The 22,955-nt window shown below is 45.1% G+C and overlaps 1 protein-coding gene across 3 annotated transcripts in view; it reads left to right on the top strand.

Moving 5' to 3' along the window:
* LOC115074498 overlaps positions 1-22,955 on the top strand; it is a 172,150-nt gene that overhangs the window by 81,956 nt on the left and 67,239 nt on the right. For all 3 annotated transcript variants that reach the window (XM_029573993.1, XM_029573995.1, XM_029573994.1), the window contains one exon: positions 15,213-18,349. In XM_029573993.1, coding sequence (XP_029429853.1) covers positions 15,213-18,349 — 3,137 coding nt within the window. The remainder of the gene's footprint in view (positions 1-15,212; positions 18,350-22,955) is intronic.

The raw sequence follows: 22,955 nt of genomic DNA, 5'->3' as shown, positions 1-22,955 counted from the left end.
AAGATGCACGCACGCTACCCCGGCGTGCACACATGGATGCCCGATTTTATAACATGCGCACGCAAGGGTGTGCACACTTGTGATTCCTGCGCGCGCTGACACCCGCACCCTTCCTAAGTTCCCTCCCAGTCCGCTCCAATTTCAGAGCGGACTGGAAGGGAACTTCCCAACCCCCTACACTAACCTCCCTTCCCCTCACCTCCCCCCCCCCCCCCCCCCCCCACCAAATCTTTATTTTACCTTTTGCGCGCGCTGGCACGCGATCCCCCGGCACAGCGGCAAATGGCCACTGTGCTGGGCACCTGTAGCCACCCCTTTCCAGAAGCCTCAGGACTTACACGCATCCCAGGGCTTTACGCGCATGGCCAGGCCTTTGAAAATAGGCCCAATGCGCGAGGCCACCTATACGCGAAAATCTTTTAAAATCTACCCCTTAATGCATGAAGGATGACCAACTGGCTCCATTTCTTCCATCAGAACAGAATGATCAGTCCTGGTTTACTATGTTGTTGACAAGTAGGATTAAATTGGCTGTAACCAGAGGGTGATATCATCTGACAGCGCAGACATGGATCCATGTCTTAGAACAGATAAATGTTTGAACATGTGCAAGAGTTCCCACACAGAGCCTCGTGAGCCCTTCAGCAGGGCAGGTGCTAGGTCTTTTGCAGCCCTGTGCAAACAAACAGTTACTGTGCTGCTTCCCCCCCCAGGCTCATTCATTCTTTGTCCCAGGCCCACCAAAAAAAAGCCCAGCTCCCTGTAATGATACAAACTTTAAAAAAACTGACACCACCACCTACCCTCCTCCGAACCCATGGCGGGTGCAAGGGAAAATCTTATAACCTTGCACACACAAATATGAATTATGTATATTTTACATTAAAAATATCAAAGTACAGTATTCTGAGGTAAAAAAATCACTTACATTATATTTGTATGCACTGCTGTGATGCCAACCAGAAATCCCTGAAAACAAAAATTAGAACCTATATGGTATAAGGTCTATTATGATGTGTGTTGGGTATGGGCTTGACCCTCTGAAAGCCCGAATACACTAACACTTCCTATTAGGAAAATACCTCACCTCAGTCACACATGCAGAACATAAACAGACCCTCACCAAATACAGAATAAAGCCACCATAAAGTAGAAATATAAAAGCACAGACAAGAACTGAGCTGGAAACTGCAAGAAGCCAGACACTCTTTGCAGTGCAACAATGAAAAAACAGAACCATCACCTTTCCTCAGACAAACAAAATCAAGAAATAAAAGGAATACATAATCATAATACTAAAAACATATTAATAATATTTTTAAAAGCCAATGAATAAAAGATCAAATAATTTAAAAAATAATTTACTCTTTTTTTTAAATGTCCCAAACAACAACAACAAGTTTCAAAACAGCAGACACATCAAACACCACCTGAAAAATAAAACTAAATACACACACACTGGTTCATACCAACAAATGCTCCCTTTCAGACAAACCTGCTGTTGCGTCCATCAGTCCATCCAGCTGCGACCGCTCTGCCTTACCTCTTTTCTTCCCTTTTCTTCCTCCTTGGGCAAGACTCACTCAAAGACTTGGGCTCACCTCCCTTCAAAGACCTTAGACTCAAAGAAAGAGCTTGGCGCAAAGACCCTATCCCACAGCACTCCACCTCCTACAAATCCTACCTACACACCTACCGCCTTGCCATTCAAAATGCCAAACGGGACTACTACACCTCCAAAATCCATCAGTACACTTTCAACCCTAAAGCCCTTTTCTCCTATGTCGCAGCCCTCACCAATCCCTCCATCCCCATCATCGCTGAGGAAGAAACTAGCACGAAATGCAAAGAATTTGCTTGTTTCTTCCACAATAAAATAGCTAACATACTCCTCAGGTTCCCCCCGGCAGCTACCCACATGCCCCTCCCTCCCAAGCCCAACCACAACCCCCCCCGTGAAAAAAAATTCACTCAACTCCATTGACCTCACCTCATCTAAGGAAATTGAGGCAATCCTCAAAAAATCTAAGCCTGCATCCCACCCATCTGACACTATACCCATGAAAATGCTACTCCCCATCCCTACTACTATTGCTCAACCCCTAGCAGATATTATTAACTGCTCCCTGTCCACTGGCGCAATCCAGGATCCCCTCAAACCCCTCCTAAAGAATACCTCTCTTGACCCCAAAGACCCCTCCAATTATCGTCCTAACTCCAATCTCCCTCTCATTTCAAAAATTATGGAGAAGGTAGTAAACACCCAGCTCATGGAATACCTTGATGACAATAACATACTCCACTCCTCTCAGTTTGGCTTTCACAAAAATCTAAGCACTGAAACCCTTCTACTATCTCTCACGGACTTCCTCCTCACTGGCCTTGACCAAGGTCATAATTTCCTCATTGCTTTCCTTGACATTTCAGCGTCTTTCGACATGATAAGCCATGATCTGCTCATCTCCCGCCTAGTCGACATCTGCATTTCTGGCACTGCCCTCCTGTGGTTCAGATCCTACCTTACTAACAGATGCTTCTCTGTAAAACTTGGCCCCTCAGAATCCTCCCTTTTCACCCTATCGCAAGGAGTAACCCAAGGCTCCTCCCTCTCCTCCACTCTATTTAACATATACCTCCTCCCCCTCTGCAATCATCTATCTGATCTCGGTCTCTGATTCTACATCCCCCCCCCCCCCCCCCCCCCCCTCCCTCCTTCACCCTAATATCTTGGCCCCCTCCAACTTGGCCCTTCTGTCTCTCTGCTAATGCCCCCCCCTATCCTAAAACTTTTCTTTCTACGCCAAACATTCCGTCCCCCACCTACCTCGGGAATGTATATATGTATATATGTTACAATGCATAATTTAATCTATGTTACAATGTTACAATGTTTCTATGCATAAAGCATAAATGTTACAAGGTTTAATTTAAAAAAATTAATGTTACAATGTAAAAATAGTACGACCCGTCATACTATTTCCTCCGTTACAATGTGAATCGATGTGATGTACCCCTACGAATGTCGGTATATAAATGCAAATAAATAAATAAATAAATAAATCTATGCAGATGATGTCCAAATCATCATCCCTATCCATTAATAAATAAATAAATAAATCTATGCAGATGATGTCCAAATCATCATCCCTATCCATGAATCTCTAACTGCCACCCTTTCCTTCTGGGAGAAATGCCTTGCCTCTATTAACACATTGCTCACCTCCCTTCAACTCGCCCTCAATTCTACTAAAACTGAGCTCCTCCTCATTCATAACCAGCAGACCCTTAAGCTGACCCCTTCTAATGATCCCTCGACCACCTCTCTCAGCTCACAACCCTAGGTGTTCTAATTGACACTCATCTGAGCCTCAAGAGCCACATTAACTCTGTCATAAAAGGAGGTTTTTTTTAAGCTCATGGTCATAAAAAAGTTCAAGCCCCTACTCCATACTCATGATCTCAAAACTGTTATCCAAGCTACCTTAACATCTAAGTTGGATTACTGCAACTCATTGTACCTTGGCCTCCCCTTCTCCACCATCAGACCTCTCCAGATACTTCAAAATACGACAGCAAGGATAATCAGTAACGCACGTAAATCAGACCATAGAACCCCCATCCTCAAAGACCTACACTGGCTCCCCATCTCCTCCCTCATCAAAACCTTCACCATCATACATAAAGCTATCTACAATCATAACTCCCTATGGCTCAATGAACCTCTCCAACCTGCTCAATCCGCCTGCCCCACCAGAACGAACCTCAAATGCACCCTACAAGTCCCCACACTTAAGAAACCCCTACTCTCAGCAACAAGGGCCCGTGCCCTCTCTATTGCGGGCTCCACTCTATGGAATTCTCTTCCTCCCAACCTCCGTCTGGAGCCATGCCCATTTAAATTCCGAAAATCACTAAAAACCTGGCTTTTTCACCAGGCCTTTCCGGATTAACTCTTTTTTGACACCACCGTCCTGCACCCCCCCCCCCCCCCCCCCCCATCTCTAGCCTACTTAATCTAGTAAACTTGTAACCCTGTTAAACCCTATGTAATCAGTGTAAAATAACCCTGTAGCCCAAGTAATCTTATCAGTTCCATTTGTAAATTTGTAAATCAAGTAATCTTGTATAATCTGTATATTCCCATACTTGTTAATCATGTTACCTCTATCTTGTTTCTCTCCTTCATTTAGTTTGTCAGGTTCGCTGTTATGGAACCTTCTTTCAGTTGTCCTCCCCCCCATCCCTTGTTAATTGTACTTTCCACCTTTTGTTATTATGTAAACCGATATGATGTGTACTTTAACATAGAAACATAGAAATGACGGCAGAAGAAGACCAAATGGCCCATCCAGTCTGCCCAGTAAGCTTTGCACTTTTTTTTTTTCTCATACTTCTGTTAGTCTTGGCTCTTAGTAACCTTTTGGTTCTATTTCCCTTCCACCCCCACCATTAATGTAGAGAGCAGTGTTGAAACTGCATCTAAGTGATATCTATCTTAATTAGTTAGGGGTAGTAACCGCCACAATAAGCAAGCTACACCCATGCTTATTTGTTTACCCAGACTATGTAATTCAGTCCTTGTTGGTTGTTGTCTGTATATAGATCCACTTTTCTTCATTCATTCTTCATTCCCTCTGCCGTTGAAGCAGAGAGCTATGCTGGATATGCGTGAAGTATCAGACATTCTCCCCTTTAATGTCAGTATAGAAAAGCTGTTAAATAAATAAATAAAATAAATAAGATGGCTGCCTCCAGTGCCGAGGGCCTCTGCATCTCCAGCTTAGCATGGGCTTTCCAGTCTGCCGAGTTCACTCCCGTGGTCTCCTAGGGCACATGCATGCACATCTCCTACGCTCAAATACACGTCATGGTGGGAACCTTGGGGGTGTCCCCACCGCATGATGTCAATACCTCCGGATATTTAAAGCCTCCTCTTCGCTACCACCTTTGAGTTAGCAAGGACTTCGGTTTAAGCTACTCTGACCGCTCTAAGCTGCACACTTAGATGTCGCTCTTCACTCCAAGGGCTTCGCTCCTTTAGAAACTCAGGACACCCGCTCCTCGGGGGTCTCTCGCTTCCATCACCCTTCGGGGCCTCTACTAACTGAGGCAACTACTCCTCGGGGGTCTCTCTCTCTCATTCTTTTCAGGATCTCCGGACTATCAGGTACTCGCTCCTCGATGGCCTACCAGTCTATGTATCCTGTACCACGGACCTTCGGTCCCACCATCTCACTACCAGGAAGACACCTACACTCCTGTGAGTACCTCTACGATCCGGTGCTCTAACTCCACCCACCAGGCTCGGCATTGCCCACAATGCGGGTCCCCACCTCTCTTGAACATCTGGGTGAGATTCTACATCTGAGACTGTTGAACGTATTGGCACCTCGCGGACCTCAGTGCCTTACCTTCCTGCTTCATACCATCTATCTACAGCAGTATAATAAAGCCTTCCATTCATTCTGTGTCTGCTATCTGAGTTCAGCCTATCACTGTGGTTCCCCACGGGGCCCCTCCCCATGGGTGGAGTCATCTCCACAGTGACCAAGGGTCCACAATACCACAAACACAACAGATTGCTAACTCCAGGGAATCGGCTCAGCTCGCAGCCCTCAGGACATTCCTGGCCTAGCCCAGCGGATCACGGAACAACAAAGGTCTTTGGAGAGCCTAGCTACTGCCTTTAATCAGTTACATGCTCAACTGAATTCTTAAGCTCCTCCTGTGAAGGAATTGCTGTCCCCAGTGGTAACCCTCAAGACCACTGTACCTTTATCCACACCTACCCGCTTTACGGGTGAAGCCAAGATGTGCAGAGGGTTTGTTAATCAATGCAGCATGCATTTTTCATTACAGTTTACCCTCTTTCCCACTGAAGCTTCCAAGACCACCTACATCTTATCGTTCCTAGAAGGACGAGCCCTGGCCCAGGATAGGATCTTCACCAGGATTCCTAAAACTTTTTAAGTCTGTTTTTGATGACTCGGCTCACCAGACTGTCGCTGGATCTGCTTTGCTCAATCTTCAGCAAGGTAACAAGCTGCTTACAGACTTTGCAATTGAATTTAAGACTTTAGCATCCGAATTACATTGGGACTCTGGAAGCTTACTCTTGCGTCTGGACTCAGACGGCTTCGTCCCACATGCCTCACCTCAATATTCACTTTCTCCACCAGCCTCGGGAAAATGGCGACTGCCACGTCTGCTTGCCGCACTCCCCGGCGTCCCCGGAACAGCTATTGCAAGGCATTCCGCCATGATTCACCTGAGGGCCTCCTAGGGTGCGCGCGCGCTACCCTCATCTTTATTCCGACATTGGCGCGAACCTCGGGGGCATCCCCCTCGAGTGACATCACAACATCCGGGTATTTAGGCTGCCCATTTGCTGACTGACTGAGTTAGCAAGTATTGAATTCGTCCGGTCTAAGCAGCTCTGCCAGCCCTCTCTACCCTCCAGGGATCTACTAACTTGGGTACCCGCTCAGGGGCCCTATGCTTCTTTCTAGGTGCCTATCCAGTATCCAGGTACTCGCTCCTCAAGGGCCTGAGTTGTCTATCATGGTGCCTGCTACTATTACTTCTACCTGCTGGGAACTCCACCATTACAGCTAACTAGAGTGTGCGTAATCTAACATCTTCCAGTCTGTCTCACCTTCAGCTCCTATGGTGGCAGTGCACATATGTAAGCTGGGGATGTATGTGTATCCCTAACTAGATAATTGGCTCGTCAAGACTACATCACAGTCAAATGCCACAGAGTTGATACGCAAAAGCATCCAGGAATTGGAGTTACTAGGGTTTGTTGTCAACCATCCTAGGTCCTACTTGAGCCCATCACCTCAATTAAAATTTATCACAGCTCTTCTAGACACAACTCAGGCCAGAGCTTTCTCCTAGGACAAGCAGGATAGTAGTCCTCACACATGGGTGACATCATCGGATGGAACCCGGAACGGAACTTTGATCTCAAAGATTCTCGAGCTTTCAGCATGCCTTACTGAGCATGTGCAGATATAATCATCACCCTGCCCCCTAGTCAGAGTCCCTCAGTCTCTTCTTTTCCACGGAGCTGTCATCTCGCTGTTGTGGAGCTCATGCTCTGTTTTATTAGAAAATGTTTTTCAATATATTCAGCTTTGCTCTCTTCTTACAGTTTTATAAGAGATTTATTTCTAGAGCTGAAGCTTTTCTTTCTTGTAGTTTATTCTTTTTCCAACTTTCTGCTGGCCGCATGGTGGGTTCTCCCTGTGCAGCCTGACAGTCTATTATTAAAAAAAAAATAATTTTGTATTTGTGTCCTCTCTTTGCTCTGTCTGGTTTTCTTTTTTTCCAAAGTACTGACAGGACTGGACTATGCAGTCTGTCAGTGAACTATGTTGGCCGCTGAGCCTGGGGACTAGCCTGAGTTCTACCCAGGCTGGAGTTCCATGGCGGTTCACCTGTCTCTCGGCATCGGTGAATTCAGATGGTGGAAGGATCGAGGACCAAATCGTTCCTGTGGGTAGGAGAGCTCATCCTCCCCACGTCTCAAGGAACTTGTCTCCACGGGTGGGAGCCCTGGATGACATTGCCTCCCCTCCTGCTTGCCAGCCTTGGCAATGCAATCTCCTTGGGAGAGAAGTTGAGCGGAGCATGGCTAGCAGCTTGCTGCCGCACTTCGGTGCCATGCCCATGAACAGCTGTGACCAGTGTACCATTTGTCTGCCGTTGAGGTCCAGGGTCACCCTCATTGTGTCGATGTGCATGACCGCCCACGATGCCATGGTGGCCTTTAGTGTCATCGGCATCAGTGGAATTGGAGTCTTGCTGTACCGGTTTGGACATCGAGGCCTCTATGCTCTTGGTGCCGTGGTACTGTGATGTGGCGGACTCAATGACACGGTGCCCTCGATGCACTTGATATGTCACGGTGCCTTGATGCACTTGATGGCATGATGCCTTCGGTGCATGCAATACCGTGGCACGGTGCCCTTGGTGCATTTGCCATGGTGGCCTTGGCGCATTCGATGCCTCGGTGCCCTTGTTGCACTCAGTGTCACGGTACCCTCGCTGTACTCAGTGCTGTGGTGACTGCTGTACCATCGATGCCACTGTGCTCTCAATGCCCGTGGTGCCCTCGATGCTGTTGACCCCACTATTTTATGCAGGGCTTGCTTTAATTGAAGCCTCCTATCAAGCATCCAGCAGTGACTTGGGACCTCAACATGGTTTTGTCCCAGCTGAAAGCTCCCTTTGAACCACTGAACTCCTGTGACCTGAAGTACCTAATCTGGAAAGTTGTATTTCTGGTGGCGATCACTTCAGTGTGCAGGGTCAGTGAGCTCCAGACTCTAGTAACTTTTACAAAATCTCTTCATAATAAGGTGGTTTTGCACATCCATCCTAAGTTCTTGCCTAAAGTGGTGTTGGAATTCCATCTTAACCAGTCAGTTAAGAACATAAGAACATGCCATACTGGGTCAGACCAAGGGTCCATCAAGCCCAGCATCCTCTTTCCAACAGTGGCCAATCCAGGCCATAAGAACCAGGCAAGTACCCAAAAACTAAGTCTATTCCATGCTACTGTTGCTAGTAATAGCGGTGGCTATTTTCTAAGTCAACTTAGTTAATAGCAGGTAATGGACTTCTCCAAGAACTTATCCAATCCTTTTTTAAACACAGCTACAATAACTGCACTAACCACATCCTCTGGCAACAAATTCCAGAGCTTTATTGTGCGTTGAGTGAAAAAGAATTTTCTCCGATTAGTTTTAAATGTGCCAAATGCTAACTTCATGGAGTGCCCCTTAGTCTTTCTATTATCTGAAAGTGTAAACAACTGATTCACATTAACCCATTCTAGACCTCTCATGATTTTATACACCTCTATCATATCCCACCTCAGCCGTCTCTTCTCCAAGCTGAAAAGTCCTAACCTCTTTAGTCTTTCCTCATAGGGGAGTTGTTCCATTCCCTTTATCATTTTGGTCACCCTTCTCTGTACCTTCTCCATCGCAATTATATCTTTTTTGAGATGCGGCGATCAGAATTGTACACAGTATTCAAGGTGCGGTCTCATCATGGAGCGATACAGAGGCATTATGACATTTTCCGTTTTATTCACCATTCCCTTTCTAATAATTCCCAACATTCTGTTTGCTTTTTTGACTGCCACAGCACACTGAACTGATGATTTCAATGTGTTATCCACTATGACGCCTAGAATTCTTTCTTGGGTGGTAGCTCCTAATATGGAACCTAACATTGTGTAACTATTGTATGGGTTATTTTTCCCTATATGCATTGTCTTGCACTTATCCACATTAAATTTCATCTGCCATTTGGATACCCAATTTTCCAGTCTCAGAAGTTCTTCCTGCAATTTATCACAATCTGCTTGTGATTTAACTACTCTGAACAATTTTGTATCATCTGCATCGTATTTCTTTCCAGATCATTTATAACTATATTGAAAATTACGGGTCCCAATCAGATCCCTGAGGCACTGCACTGCCCACTCCCTTCCATTGAGAAAATTGTCCATTTAATCCTATTCTCTGTTTCCTGTCTTTTAACCAGTTTGTAATCCACGAAAGGACATCGCCACCTAGCCCATGATTTTTTACTTTTCCTAGAAGCCTCTCATGAGGAACTTTGTCAGATGCCTTTTGAAAATGCAAATATACTACATCTACCGGTTCACCTTTATCTACATGTTTATTAACTCCTTCAAAAAAGTGAAGCAGATTTGTGAGGCAAGACTTGCCTTGGGTAAAGCCATGCTGACTTTGTTCCATTAAACCATGTCTTTCTATATGTTCTGTGATTTTGATATTTAGAACACTTTCCACTATTTTTCCTGGCACTGAAGTCAGGCTAACCGGTCTGTAGTTTCCCGGATCGCCCCTGGAGCCCATTTTAAATATTGTCCCTCATACATTTTTCCCCAGGCCACATATCCACCAAAGTAAACAAGCACTGCACAGTTTGAACTGCAAGAGAGCCTTGACCTTCTACCTGGAGTGAAGTGAATCCCTTATAAAGTCCAGCCAACATTTTGTTTCCTTTGACACCAACAAACTGAGGATAGCCATTGCCAAAAAGACTTTATCCAATTGGTTATTAGATTGAATTTCCTTCTGTTATGCCCAGGTAGGCCAGAATCTGGTGGGCCATGTCAAGGCTCACTCTGTCCAAGCTATGGCAGCATTGGTGGCTTATCTACAGTCAATTCCAGTGGAGGACAATCTGCAAAGCTGCAACATAGAGTTCTCTTCACACATTCACATCTCACTATTGTTGGACAAAGATGGCCAGCACTACAGTAGGTTTGGCCAGTCTGTCCTGCAGAATTTTTTTTTGAGGTGTAGAACCCAAGCCCACTCCCTCCTAGAGCCTGTTTTGTTCAGGCTGCCCCTCATAAATAATAAAAAAATGGTAACGAAAGCTTCTTGCCAAAAAAATCTATTTTGTTGTTCCCATTGGCACTTGGTAGTGGTTGCTGTTGTTGTTTTGCCCTTTTTTTCATTCAGGATATTCTGTAGCTAGAGATTCCGCGCTTGTGAGGACTATCATCCTGCTTATCCTCAGATAAAGCAGAGTTGCTTATGTTAGGATCCATGGGTTTTGTGGACCTTGGCCCAAGGTGAGGGTTGATACCACCTGCGGGGAGGAGCCCCACCTCTGCTTCTCTCATTTCTTTTCACCCTACTTCCCAATCCTGTACCCCCCTGTGCGCCCCTTTTCTTCTCTAGTAACATTCTGCATCTGCTCTCACTGTGCTTGCACAGCCTTAACTTCCATGCATTCACCAGCTCATTATGCTGAATAGTAATAAGCATGAAATATGTGATAATGCATTTCAATTATTCCTAATATCAGTACGTCACCTTTGGAATTTGAGTGTGATATTTTCTAGTAAGATGTTGAGATGATAACAATCATCAGTGTCTTTGGCACTATAACCATAATACTCAACTTGTGACTCTTAAAGACCCTTAATATGTCTCTCTTTCACTACAGATTTCTTTTAACTACTTTTACATTTGCGATATATTTATATAGGTTAAAAGAAAATGTCTTATTATGTAAGGGCTTATATTCAGGTGGATCTAGCTGGAAAACTGTTGCGTTCATGCCTTTTCTCACCCTCGCTCCACCCTCTCTACCTTGGAAGCGACTCCCTTCGGCTCTGTTGGACAGATGCAGCCGCGGCTTCTCCCTGCCTCTTGGTCCCGGTGTTCCCGTGCTGGCTTGACGCTACGGATCCGCCATGTGCCTGATGATGTAAGGGCGCGCACGCACGTTCCAGACTTTGTACCAGCAAGGCCGCGAACCTCGGGGGCGTCCCCCCGTAGTGATGTCATCCATTTTCACTTTAAAAGGTCTTTGTTTGCTAACCTCTAATGAGTTAGCAAGGAACTCCAACAGGACTTGCTTCGGCAGTCCATGATACTTGCAACAACGATCCGAGTCAGTGAGGGGAATCCTTCTCCACTGCTCGGCCTTTTCAAACTTACCAAGAGTACACACTCCATGGGGGCTCCGCTCTCCCTTCTTGATTTCAGATTGCCAAGACGGGATCCGGTACTCACTCCTCGAGGGCCTACATCCCTGAATACTCAGAAGACTCCTCATTGCCTGGAAGCGATCGCAGACGTGAACACAGTGAGTTCTATTGTAGATAGGAATCGGTACTCACTCCACGAGAGCCTACATTCCTATAGCTCTGAAGACTCCCTTCCGTCCAAGATGTTATCGCAGGTACGGAGATCGAGAGTTATATTGGCAAGATTGCAGATAGGAACTGGTACTCGCTCCACGAGGGCCCATGTTCCTAGAATCCTTTACAGACTCTCTTCTACTCTAGAAGCCATTTCATATACAGCTATTGTGAGTTCTTATTACAGACTATTTATAGGAACCAGTGCTCGCCTACGGCTCCTGTTCCTGAATGTACTGAAGACTCTCTGTGGCATAGAGACCATTGCAGACATCTGCTATTGTGAGTGTACCGTCTTGTATCCAGTATACCCTGTCTACTCACTACTTCTAGTCTCTCTCTACAGCTCAGCAACCCAGAGATTATATTCCAGTATCAGAAGGACTTCAGCCTTGCCGAACACATCGACTCACTACCGCCACCACTGGTGGTTCAGCTTCCAGCCTAATAAATACCTATTTGTGTTTATTTCATATTCTAGCCTAGCCGGTGGCTCCTCTCAGGATCTCCTCCTGAGGGCGCTGTCATCTGACATCGGCCCAGGGATTCACCATTTCCTCCAAGTGGTCATTCCTTACAACACTGTCACTTTGTGGGAGCCAACCACTACCGACCACTAACACCGCTTACGGAAGTATTATATAGATAGCTACCTTCTCTTTCTATGGGACTTGCCAGCAGCCTATATATAACAGATTGCTACTCCATAGCGGAGGCATGATAGATTGCTATCTCAATAGCGAAGTACAATATACCTATTGTTAGCTCCTCTCCTCAGAAGAGTTTCATTGCACAGATTGCCAACTCCTCTTCCCTGGGGAGTTGATCCATAACAGATTGCTACCTCCTTCCCTTACAGGAGCATCTAACAGCAGTTCGCTTACAGATTACTAACTCTGCCCTCCTGGCGGGGTAAGCACTACAAATAGCGAACTCCTCCCCTCTGGAGGAGCAGATCATGATAGATTGCTAACTCCTCCCCCTTTCAGGAGAAAAGCAGAACAGATTGCTAACTCCGCCCTCCTGGCGGGGTGAGCGATAACAGATTGCTAACTCCTCCTCTCTGGAGGAGGAGAGCGTAACAATAACTTATTTAGATTAGCTAGAGATTCATTAGGATGAGAATTTCTTCCTCAGAGCAACTTAATATAACTTCCTAATTTCACTAAATATAGATGGCTATAGTTAGCTGCTAAAACTATGGACAGTCCTGGGGGCAGTGTCATGTTGGAGATGCAAATTTAGCCAGCTAGAACATAAGAACATGCCATACTGAGTCAGACCAAGGGCCCATCAAGCCCAGCATCCTGTTTCCAACAGTGGCCAATCCAGGCCATAAGAACCTGGCAAGTACCCAAAAACTAAGTCTATTCCACATTACCGTTGCTAGTATTAGCGGTGGTTATTATCTAAGTCAACTTAATTAATAGCAGGTAATGAACTTATCCAATCCTTTTTTAAACATAGCTATACTAACTGCACTAACCACATCTTCTGGCAACAAATTCCAGAGTTTAATTGTGCGTTGAGTGAAAAAGAACTTTCTCCAATTAGTTTTAAATGTGCCACATGCTAACTTCATGGAGTGTCCACTAGTCTTTCTATTATCCGAAATAGTAAATAGCCGATTCACATCTACCCGTTCTAGACCTCTCATGATTTTAAACACCTCTATCATATCCTCCCTCAGCCGTCTCTTCTCCAAGCTGAAAAGTCCTAACCTCTTTAGTCTTTCCTCATAGGGGAGCTGTTCCATTCCCTTTATCATTTTGGTCGCCTTTCTCTGTACCTTCTCCATCACAATTATATCTTTTTTGAGATGCGGCGACCAGCTAGCACTAATTTTCATCATTAGCCATCTAACGTAAGGGGTTATTTACTAATACTAAACTGTTTAATAGGGGCAAAGGCATGCTATCAGCTGGCGGTGCCATTTTGGAATTGGCTGCACTGGGTTCGGAGCCCTAGAGAGCACCGTGGGCCCTTACCTGGACCACTATGGCCACTAAGGTACAGGGTGGGGGCTGTGGTTTGGGGATTTTTATTTTTGCTAAATAGAGGAGTTTGGGGACAAGGAAGCAGGGCCTATGCTGGACCTTAAACTTTTTTCCATTTTTCCATTTTTTATTTTGGCTGTCTCAAAGGGTGGATGGGTCAGGGATTCTCAAGAGACACCCCATGCCGGGCTTTTGGAATACTTACCGATGGGGAAAATAATGTGGGGTTTACAAAACTGATACCGAGTACTATAGCTTATTAAATTTCGCAGAGTTTTCTGTGCTGGGGAAAATACTGTGGCTTAGTATATAGACCCCTTATCCAGCTATCACTAGGTATTTTTATAGCTGTCTTTAAATTTTGGCTGTTATGTTTTGGATAGAGATTCAAAATCACGTTTTGGACCTGATTCATGCTCATTGGGGAGACATTGGTTTAGGTTGCTGCAGAGGCATTGTCCACAGCCCTTATGTGAGAAAGGAGAGCTCCATTATCATTCAGCAGTGAAACATACTGGCTGTTTTAAGATTGCACTTGCAGTAAGTTCAGGAGGAAGCCATGTCCGTGCACCTCATCTTGAAGGCTGCAAGCTGGGTTACAAAGAAGGCCCCATATTCAGAGCCACTTAGGCCTGGATTTTCTAAGGTCGCAGGGGGGCGGAGGGGTGAAGCGGGGGGGGGGGCGGGTCTGCGAAAGCCGGCAGCCATTGCACCACTGCGGTGCGCTGGCTGCCGGCTTCCGCATCGAATAACTACACCATAAAAGATGAAGTTATTCAGTGTGAAACTGGCAGCGATAAGGGTCCTTACCTTTCGCCGCCAGCATTGTCTCCGCAAAGTCGGCCCCGGTGCCACCCTGACTCCTCCTCTTCTGGGGCCGACTCCGCCCCCATTTAATGATCGCACGCAAAAAGGGACTTTTTGCGTGCGAAAAGTCCCTTTTCGCTTGCGATCGCTTTTGAAAATGACCCCCTTAGCTGGCTAAGTGTTACCATTTGCGGTCTGTGGCTGCCACTTAGCTGGCTAACTTTTTAGCCAGCTAAAACATTAGCTGGCTAAGTGAAGGGGAACCACTTGTTTGGCTAAGTTAGCCATAGAAATGCCAGCATTCAATATTATCCAGCTTAGTTAATTGGATAAGTGTAGGACTGTTTTTCGGCTCTCCTAAACTTAGCCAAATAACTTATCTGGCTAACTATAAGATAGCTGAATATATTCAGTGGCATGGCTGTGCTGTTGAATATCTTGACCAATTAAGCTGGATAATCTTATTTGGGTAACTTTTACAGCCAGTGGCTGAATATCGATCCCAGAGAGATATAAGTAAGAAATTACCTGGGTAGCCATGATTGAAGACCCATAGTACCTCAGCCTCTGACCACATCCCTTTCATAAATGGGAACGAACAGGGTTGGAATAGGTTATATAAGGGCTAGAATGCCAAAGAATAAGAAATGATGGGGAAAACAAAATTTCCCATTTATGTCTGATTCTTCTTGTTTTTTGAACAGCTGCTCATGAAATCTTGCCTCTGGCAGAAGAAGCATTCATAAAAGCTCTCCAATCCCGAAGGAAAACATTCACTGTGGTCTTGCATATTGAGCCTGAACATTCTTTATCCTCTAACAATGAAGATAACGTGGAACTTAGAGAAAGGCAGGCCATGACTTATCCTATGGTTCAGATTAATTTTAATGAAGAAATTAATCTCCTTGATGGACCTAATAGCTTACTCCCTCCAAACTCATCAACCAATGGGAATGCCAGAACTATACAAGCAGAAAACCGTAGACTTTTGGGAATGTTGGGCCTCAACGAATCAACTAAACACTCTCTCATCTCCAGGACTTTCAATTTGCATTGGGCGAATAAAGATGACATGAAAAAACTAATGTTCTTGGGCAGTTTATTCTCTTCAGGAGCCCAGCAAAAAGAAGACAATGAGAAAAAGAATACTAGTATAACTCAACAGAATGTCACAAGCATGGAAGGAGAGAGCTTACTCAGCTCAAACCTCCAACAATCTGGAGAAGATGCAGCAAAGAATACTAGTATAACTCAACAGAATGTCACAAGCGTGGAAGGAAAGAGCTTACTCAGCTCAAACCTCCAACAATCTGGAGAAGATGCAGCAAAGAATACTAGTATAACTCAACAGAATGTCACAAGCGTGGAAGGAGAAAGCTTACTCAATTTAAGTCTCCAGCAAAATGGAGAGGATGCAGCAAAGAATACTAGTATAGCTCAACAGAATGTCACAAGCATGGAAGGAGAGAGCTTACTCAATTTAAGTCTCCAGCAAAATGGTGGGGATGAGGCGAATAATACTAATATAACTCAACAGAAAGTCACAAGCGTGGAAGGAGAAAGCTTACTCAATTTAAGTCTCCAGCAAAATGGAGAGGATGCAGCAAAGAATACTAGTATAACTCAACAAAATGTCACAAGCATGGAAGGAGAGAGCTTACTCAATTTAAGTCTCCTGCAAAATGGAGAGGATATAGCAAAGAATACTAGTATAACTCAACAGAATGTCACAAGTGTGGAAGGAGAGAGCTTACTCAATTCAAGTTTCCAGCAGAAAGGAGAGGATACAGCAAAGAATACTAGTATAACTCAACAGAATGTCACAAGCATGGAAGGAGAGAGCTTACTCAATTTAAGTCTCCAGCAAAACGGAGAGGATGCAGCTAAGAATACTAGTATAACTCAACAGAATGTCGCAAGTGTGGAAGGAGAGAGCTTACTCAATTCAAGTTTCCAGCAGAAAGGAGAGGATACAGCAAAGAATACTAGTATAACTCAACAGAATGTCACAAGCATGGAAGGAGAGAGCTTACTCAATTTAAGTCTCCAGCAAAACGGAGAGGATGCAGCAAAGAATACTAGTATAACTCAACAGAATGTCACAAGTGTGGAAGGAGGGAGCTTACTCAATTCAAGTCTCCAGCAAAAAGGAGAGGATGCAGCAAAGAATACTAATATAACTCAACAGAATGTCACAAGTGTAGAAGGAGAGAGCTTACTCAATTCAAGTCTCGAGCAAAAAGGAGAGAATGCAGCAAATACTAATATAACTCAACAGAATGTCTCAAGTGTTGAAGGAGAGAGCTTACTCAATTCAAGTCTCCAGCAAAAAGGAGAGAATGCAGCAAAGAATACTAATATAACTGAACAGAATGTCACAAGTGTAGAAGGAGAGAGCTTACTCAATTCAAGTCTCGAGCAAAAAGGAGAGAATGCAGCAAATACTAATATAACTCAACAGAATGTCTCAAGTGTTGAAGGAGAGAGCTTACTCAATTCAAGTCTCCAGCAAAAAGGAGCGGATGCAGCAAAGAATACTAGTATAACTCAACAGAATGTCACAAGTGTGAAAGGAGGGAGCTTACTCAATTCAAGTCTCCAAGAAAAAGGAGAGGATGCAGCAAAGAATACTACTATAACTCAAAAGAATGTCACAAGCGTGGAAGGAAAGAGGTTACTCAGTTCAAGACTCCAGCAAAAAAGAAACAATAAGGCAAAGGATATTAATATAAATCAGCAGTACTTTACACGCCTGAAAAGTGGGAATTGTGATACAAAAAACTGTGAAAAGAAAGGGAACATTCATTTGCAGGCCCAATCACACTTGGCAGTAACCAAAGGTACTGAAACGAAAGATATGTGCAAGTTATCTTCCAAGTGCAAACATGGCAGAAAGAAGAAAAAGACCAAACGTACAACCCTGAAGAAGCATGCTAAGAGAAAGAGAGTCAAAGTAGGCAGGAAAACAGAGAAATGTTCAGAGAGCTGCCATAAAGCAAGGAAGGGACATCAAAGCAGAAAAAAGCACTATAAACGAAGAAAGCACAAGATGATACATGATCAGAAAAGACAAACAAACCTAGTGAAATGGCCAGCTGTGATTAGGGTCCGAAGGATGAGTGAATTTAACCTTTCTGCCCTAAGTGAAAATGAGAGTCGGACAGAAATGAATGTTGCCAGTGCAAACACCAAAATACTTAATGGTTCAGAAAATATTATCGTATCCACTTCTACGCCATGTTCCTCAACAGGAGGGACTGTCTCACAAAAATTAGTAAATGAAACGGGGGAAGATAATTTAAAGGAAACATCTGTATTTGATCAGAAGCAAAACTGTAAGGAACTTTCTAGTGCTAAACCTAGCCTGTCTCCAACTCTTTTCTATATGACCGGCCTTCAGAAAAGCACTAAAATTGACGAATTAAGCAAAAATGTTGCCAACTTAGAGTGGAGAAAGATGGTCCTAAGCAAATTACTGCATACAGATAGCATAAAAGAGGATTCAGAAAGCAAACCAGAAGAAAACACCAGACTAGTAATGCTGTTAGAGGGCCAGTTAGCCTCCATGGATAGCCAAAAAGAAAAAGAGCTCTCTACCGTTGAGAGTGATTTGCTTGAGAAACAGCTCAATGTACAGTTGCGGTCGCTCATACCAAACAAGGCTGTGAGAGCACTGATCTGTCACGTCATACGAATACTTAAGATGGACTGCTTAAAACCCAACCTGAAGAGTTCTTGTGCAAAATTGGTTTCCGAGACGGGCCTACTGATGAGGACATTTAGCAAAAGGCAGCATGAAAAAGTGTGGAAGAACTATATCAATGACACCTTATCTGCCGAGGTAAATATAACTTCCTAAATAATCCTGTTTTTCATGTATACAGTGCTGACAATATACTCTGTGATATATAGCAATATCATGTAACCGTGTCCCAGCCCAGAAGATCTGTAAGTTAGAATTAATGAGGTACTATGAAGGGTTTTAGAGCCTGCATCTCTCCAATAATTAAGCTTACTAAAAACAAGATATAAAGAGTTACAAATAATCAAGGCTGTTAATACAAGGGCCTGCAGGACCATCCTGAAGGCATCCACAGAGAACATGGCTTCAGTTTGCGCAGCATGCAACTAGTATTTTGGGTTTTTATTCCTTTTTAATATCCCTAGTTAGGAAAATTTGGAAGCCTGCTTCTTTTTGGCATTCTTGTATTTCAGTTTCATTTTAATTGTGGCAGTCTGCTTTCCTGACCCGTGTTTAACACTCCTGACCTGTATTAAAATTGTCTTTTCTTTAAAATAATTTTTCTTTTGCCTTTGGTTGTTTTCCATCTAGAAATAAAGGTTAAGAAAAAAGTTAGTTTGAGGGCTATGCTCCCTTCTTCAATTTAATAGAGAATGAACTTGGCATGAAGTTGCCTGATTATGCAAGCAGATGAGAAATTGCATCACAATAGTGGTGTTGGTTTTCAAAGCTGTAAATTACAAGAAAATACTGAGCAAATAAAAGACAATTTTCAAAGCAATCTAACCACATTAAAATGGATTAATACACCTAGACTGCCCTGTCTGAAACTTGTCCATCTTCTGGCCTGCTAAAGGGGCACATACCTTTAGCCGGATTGAGAGGCAGCATTTCCAGAGGGGTGTTTTGATCAAGGGAAGGAAACAGCATTGAGAATATAACATTTCCAAAAGTATGCATGTTCCTCAGTGTTTGGGCAGGTCAATCCCCACAAGTGGGCATGCACCTCTACCAGCAAATGGAGACAGAACAAAAGCTGACAACATGGCCATATAGTCCTGACCCAACATCAGCCCGCCAGTATTCTCTGCCTCCAGCAAATGGTAGACATGCATTTCTCTTCGAAGGAATTCCTAAAAGTAAAAAAAAAAAAAAAGATAAGAGGAAAGAAGTTGGAAAGGAGACAGATGTGACATCTATATAACACCGCTTGCCTCCTGAGGTGAGACCGGTCCCTCCCTCAGTAGAGTGTCCTCAGTCCAATAGCCTTAAGTGGCGTGGACCTAAATTTAATTTAGTGATTACAGGCCGAGAGAGGCTCGGTGGTGAAGGTTTTAGCCCTCTTCGCCCCTGTAGCCAGGATCGATTCCTGCTCTCAGCCAGGAAGGGCTGTGCTCAGGTAAAAGTTTTTTTACTTTCAAAAAAAGAAAGAAAGCAGGAGAAAGGGTCTGTTTCCTTGGCGTTCGGTTGTCCCATTTACACCTCTGGGGAGTTCTGTGAGGTGAGAAGATAGTACAGGCACGGTGGGTTGAGCAGCCGATTGGCTAGGCCCTGCTTCCAGGCTTCTCCCTTTTTGGTTCGGGACAGGTATGCTCTCGAATTTCTTCACATTCCTCCAGATGCTTTTATGGTCTTTCCATGCAACTCCCCTCAAGAGAGAGTAGAAATGGAAACGACATTACAAAGATTGTTGAACCTGATGTAGTGATTCCCGTTCCCAAATCGCAGTTTCAGACCTTCTCTTTCAGGCTAGCCACGGCGCTCAGGACCTTTTCCAAGGTTATGGCGGTGGTAGCGGCAGCCCTCTGCAAGGAAGGCATTCTATTTCATCCCTATCTGGATGACTGGTTGATTCAAGCCATGGACATGGAAAAGAGTCTTTGTGCCTCCTGCAGGGTGGTTTCCTTGCTACAGGAACTAAGCTGCATTGTGAATCTGACCAAGAGAAATTTGCAGCCGTCTCAGACCCCGGCATTAGGTTTGATATAAGGCAGGGCAGAGCATTTCTCCCGGAATCTCGGATCCACACATTGATAGTGTGAGTTCAATCCCTGTGGAACTTATCTGCAGGTCCTGGGGTTGATGGCTGCCACATTGGAAATGGTTCCCTGGGCAAAGGTTGACATGCGCCCTCTTCAGCGCGCATTGCTCTCTCGATGGAGACCACAGTCGCAGAAGTATGCGGTAAGGCTGCTCCTCCCATTAGAAGTGAGGTCCCAGTTGGACTGGTGGTTACTGGTGGATCATTTCAGGAAGGGAATTTCCCTGAAGAGGCCTGATTGGTTGCTGCTGACGACAGATGCGAGCCTCCGGGGCTGGGGGGTTCACTGTCAGGAGTTGGTGGTACAAGGGCGTTGAAATGCAGCAGAGCGGTAGTGGAACATCAACAGAATGGAGGCACGAGCAGTTTGGTTAGTGTGCCTGTGGTTCGCCGAGTGGCTGGAGGCTCAAGTGGTCCAGATAATGTCCAACAGTGCGACGATGGAGGCTTACATTTTATTTTATTTATTTATTTAACATTTTTCTATACCGACCTTCATGGTTAAATACCATATCAGATCGGTTTACATCGAACAGGGGTATATAACTGAGATAGAGGAAACAAAATCAATCATCAATCATCACAGTGGAACAAAGAGTCAATAGGTGTCAGAGGAGATAGATGAGCTCATGGTGTCAGCAGAGCAGTATTTCTTAAGCATATCCGCCTCTCACATTGCCGGAAAGGACAATATCAGAACTGATTTCCTCAGCAGGAGAAACTTGGATCCAGGAGAATAGGATCTGGCAGATGAGGTCTTTCAGCTCCTGGTGAACTGCTGGGGTCTACTGGATCTAGACCTGTTGGCGAACTTCAACAACATGAAGGTTCCATGCTTCTTCAGTCTCAGATGGGACCCAAAAGCGATGGACATAGATGCTGTCTTTCAGGAGTGGCCACTTGGTGCCCTGCTGTATACGTTTCTGCCCTGGCCTTTGATAGACAGGCTGGTATAGAAGATTGCAACTCAAACCAACACTGTCCTTTTAGTGGCTCCGGATTGGCCTTGAAGGCCATGATATGCCGATCTCCAGAGACTTCTGGTAGGCAGTCCCCTCCGGCTACTCTCTCAGATGGATCTGTTATATCAGAGGCCCATTCAAGCATGACGATCCGGGTCGATTCTGTGTTACGGTTTGGCCATTGAAAGGGCTCAGTTGTTGCAGCACGGTTATTCACCTGCTGAAATTTCCACTCTTCTTCAGGTCCAGAAATGTTCTACTTCTCTAGCTTATATTAGAGTTTGGAGGGTCTTTGAGGCCTGGTGTTCTGAGCAAGGTACTCAACCACTCAAAGTGGATATTCCTTTGATTTTGGAATTTTTACAGGATGGCTTGCTTAAGAGTTTGGCCCTTATCACTTTGAAGGTTCAAATTACAGCCCTGGCCTTTTATAGGGGAAGAGTCAATGGAGGGCCTTTGTCTTCCCATCCAGACATGTCCCATTTCTTGCAGCATCTTCACCCCCTTTGCAGCTTCTGGTGCTTCTGTAGGATCTTAACTTGGTCCTCGAGTTCTTGGCAGTTCCAACTTTTTGACTGCTGCATATACTTTCCTTGCAGCTGCTTACTTTGAAAGCAGTTTTTCTGGTAGCAATCTGTTCGGCACATCTGGTCTCTAAGCTGCAGGCTCTTTCCTGCCATGAGCCTTTTTTCCATAAGACTCCAGGTACGGTTCAGCTTTGGACTCTGCCCTCTTTTTTTTTGCCAAAGGTAGTTTCAGAGTTTTATTTGAATTAGTCCATTTCCCTGCCTGCCTTGGACAGGAACAGAGATGAAGCTGAGTACCGGCTTTTGCATTCCTTGCACGTCACACGTCATTTACTGCGGTACTTGGAGATGACTAAAACTGTTCAGAAGTCTGATCGCCTGTTTGTGCTCCATAGTGGAGGTAAACAGGGAGCACCGGCGATGCAGGCAACGATAGTCTGCTGAGTTAAGGAAGTCATTACAGTAGCCTATGCGGCTGTTGAGGTTGTATTGCCAAAACAGGTTAGGCCGCATTCCATGAGGACTCAGGTAGTATCGTGGGTGGAATTTTGTTTGTTGTCGCCTGCTGAAATTTGCCGAGCGGTGACATGATCATCTTTGCAAACCTTCTCCAAGTATTATCTTTCCTAGCGTGTAGCAGATGGACTCAAAACAAGTGGGTATAGCGTGCTCGTGCTAGCAGTTGGAGACGGATCTGACGTCAGCACGGGTACATATACCCCCGCAGGAAGTGCAGCAATTCAGTAATTTCCGTCTCCAAAGCAGTTTGGAGCTACCTCACGCTCGCTGAGCGTGTTTCCAAATTCTACACGACTAAATTCCTAGAAGAAACCTACCTGAAGACGAGCCCCGCACTCCTGCGGTGATACCACGCGGTCCCTCCCCCAGTTGAGTTTCCCGAGGGGATTTCCGTGGTCCCTCGGAGGTAAGTGCCTCGGTCCGGTGGCCGAATCACGGCAGGGACTTAGCCCCCGAGTGAGAAGGGCTCGGGCGCGGCTTGGCCCCCGAGCGGACAAGTTCGGGCGCGGCCTAGAGGCAGCCTCGGTCCCGGCGTGGACTTGGCCCCCGAGCGGACGAGTTCGGGCGCAGCCCAGAGGCAGCGGGTGCACTTCCTCGAGCGCGGCGGTGAAGGTACTCACCCTCTCCCCCCGCAGCCGGAGACCGCCCGGGTCGCA

The sequence above is a fragment of the Rhinatrema bivittatum genome, chromosome 12, assembly GCF_901001135.1.
Source record: "Rhinatrema bivittatum chromosome 12, aRhiBiv1.1, whole genome shotgun sequence".
In the NCBI taxonomy this organism is placed as follows: domain Eukaryota; kingdom Metazoa; phylum Chordata; class Amphibia; order Gymnophiona; family Rhinatrematidae; genus Rhinatrema; species Rhinatrema bivittatum.
The sequence above is the reverse complement of the archived record's forward strand: the minus strand, read 5'-3'. Positions and strand labels throughout refer to the sequence as shown.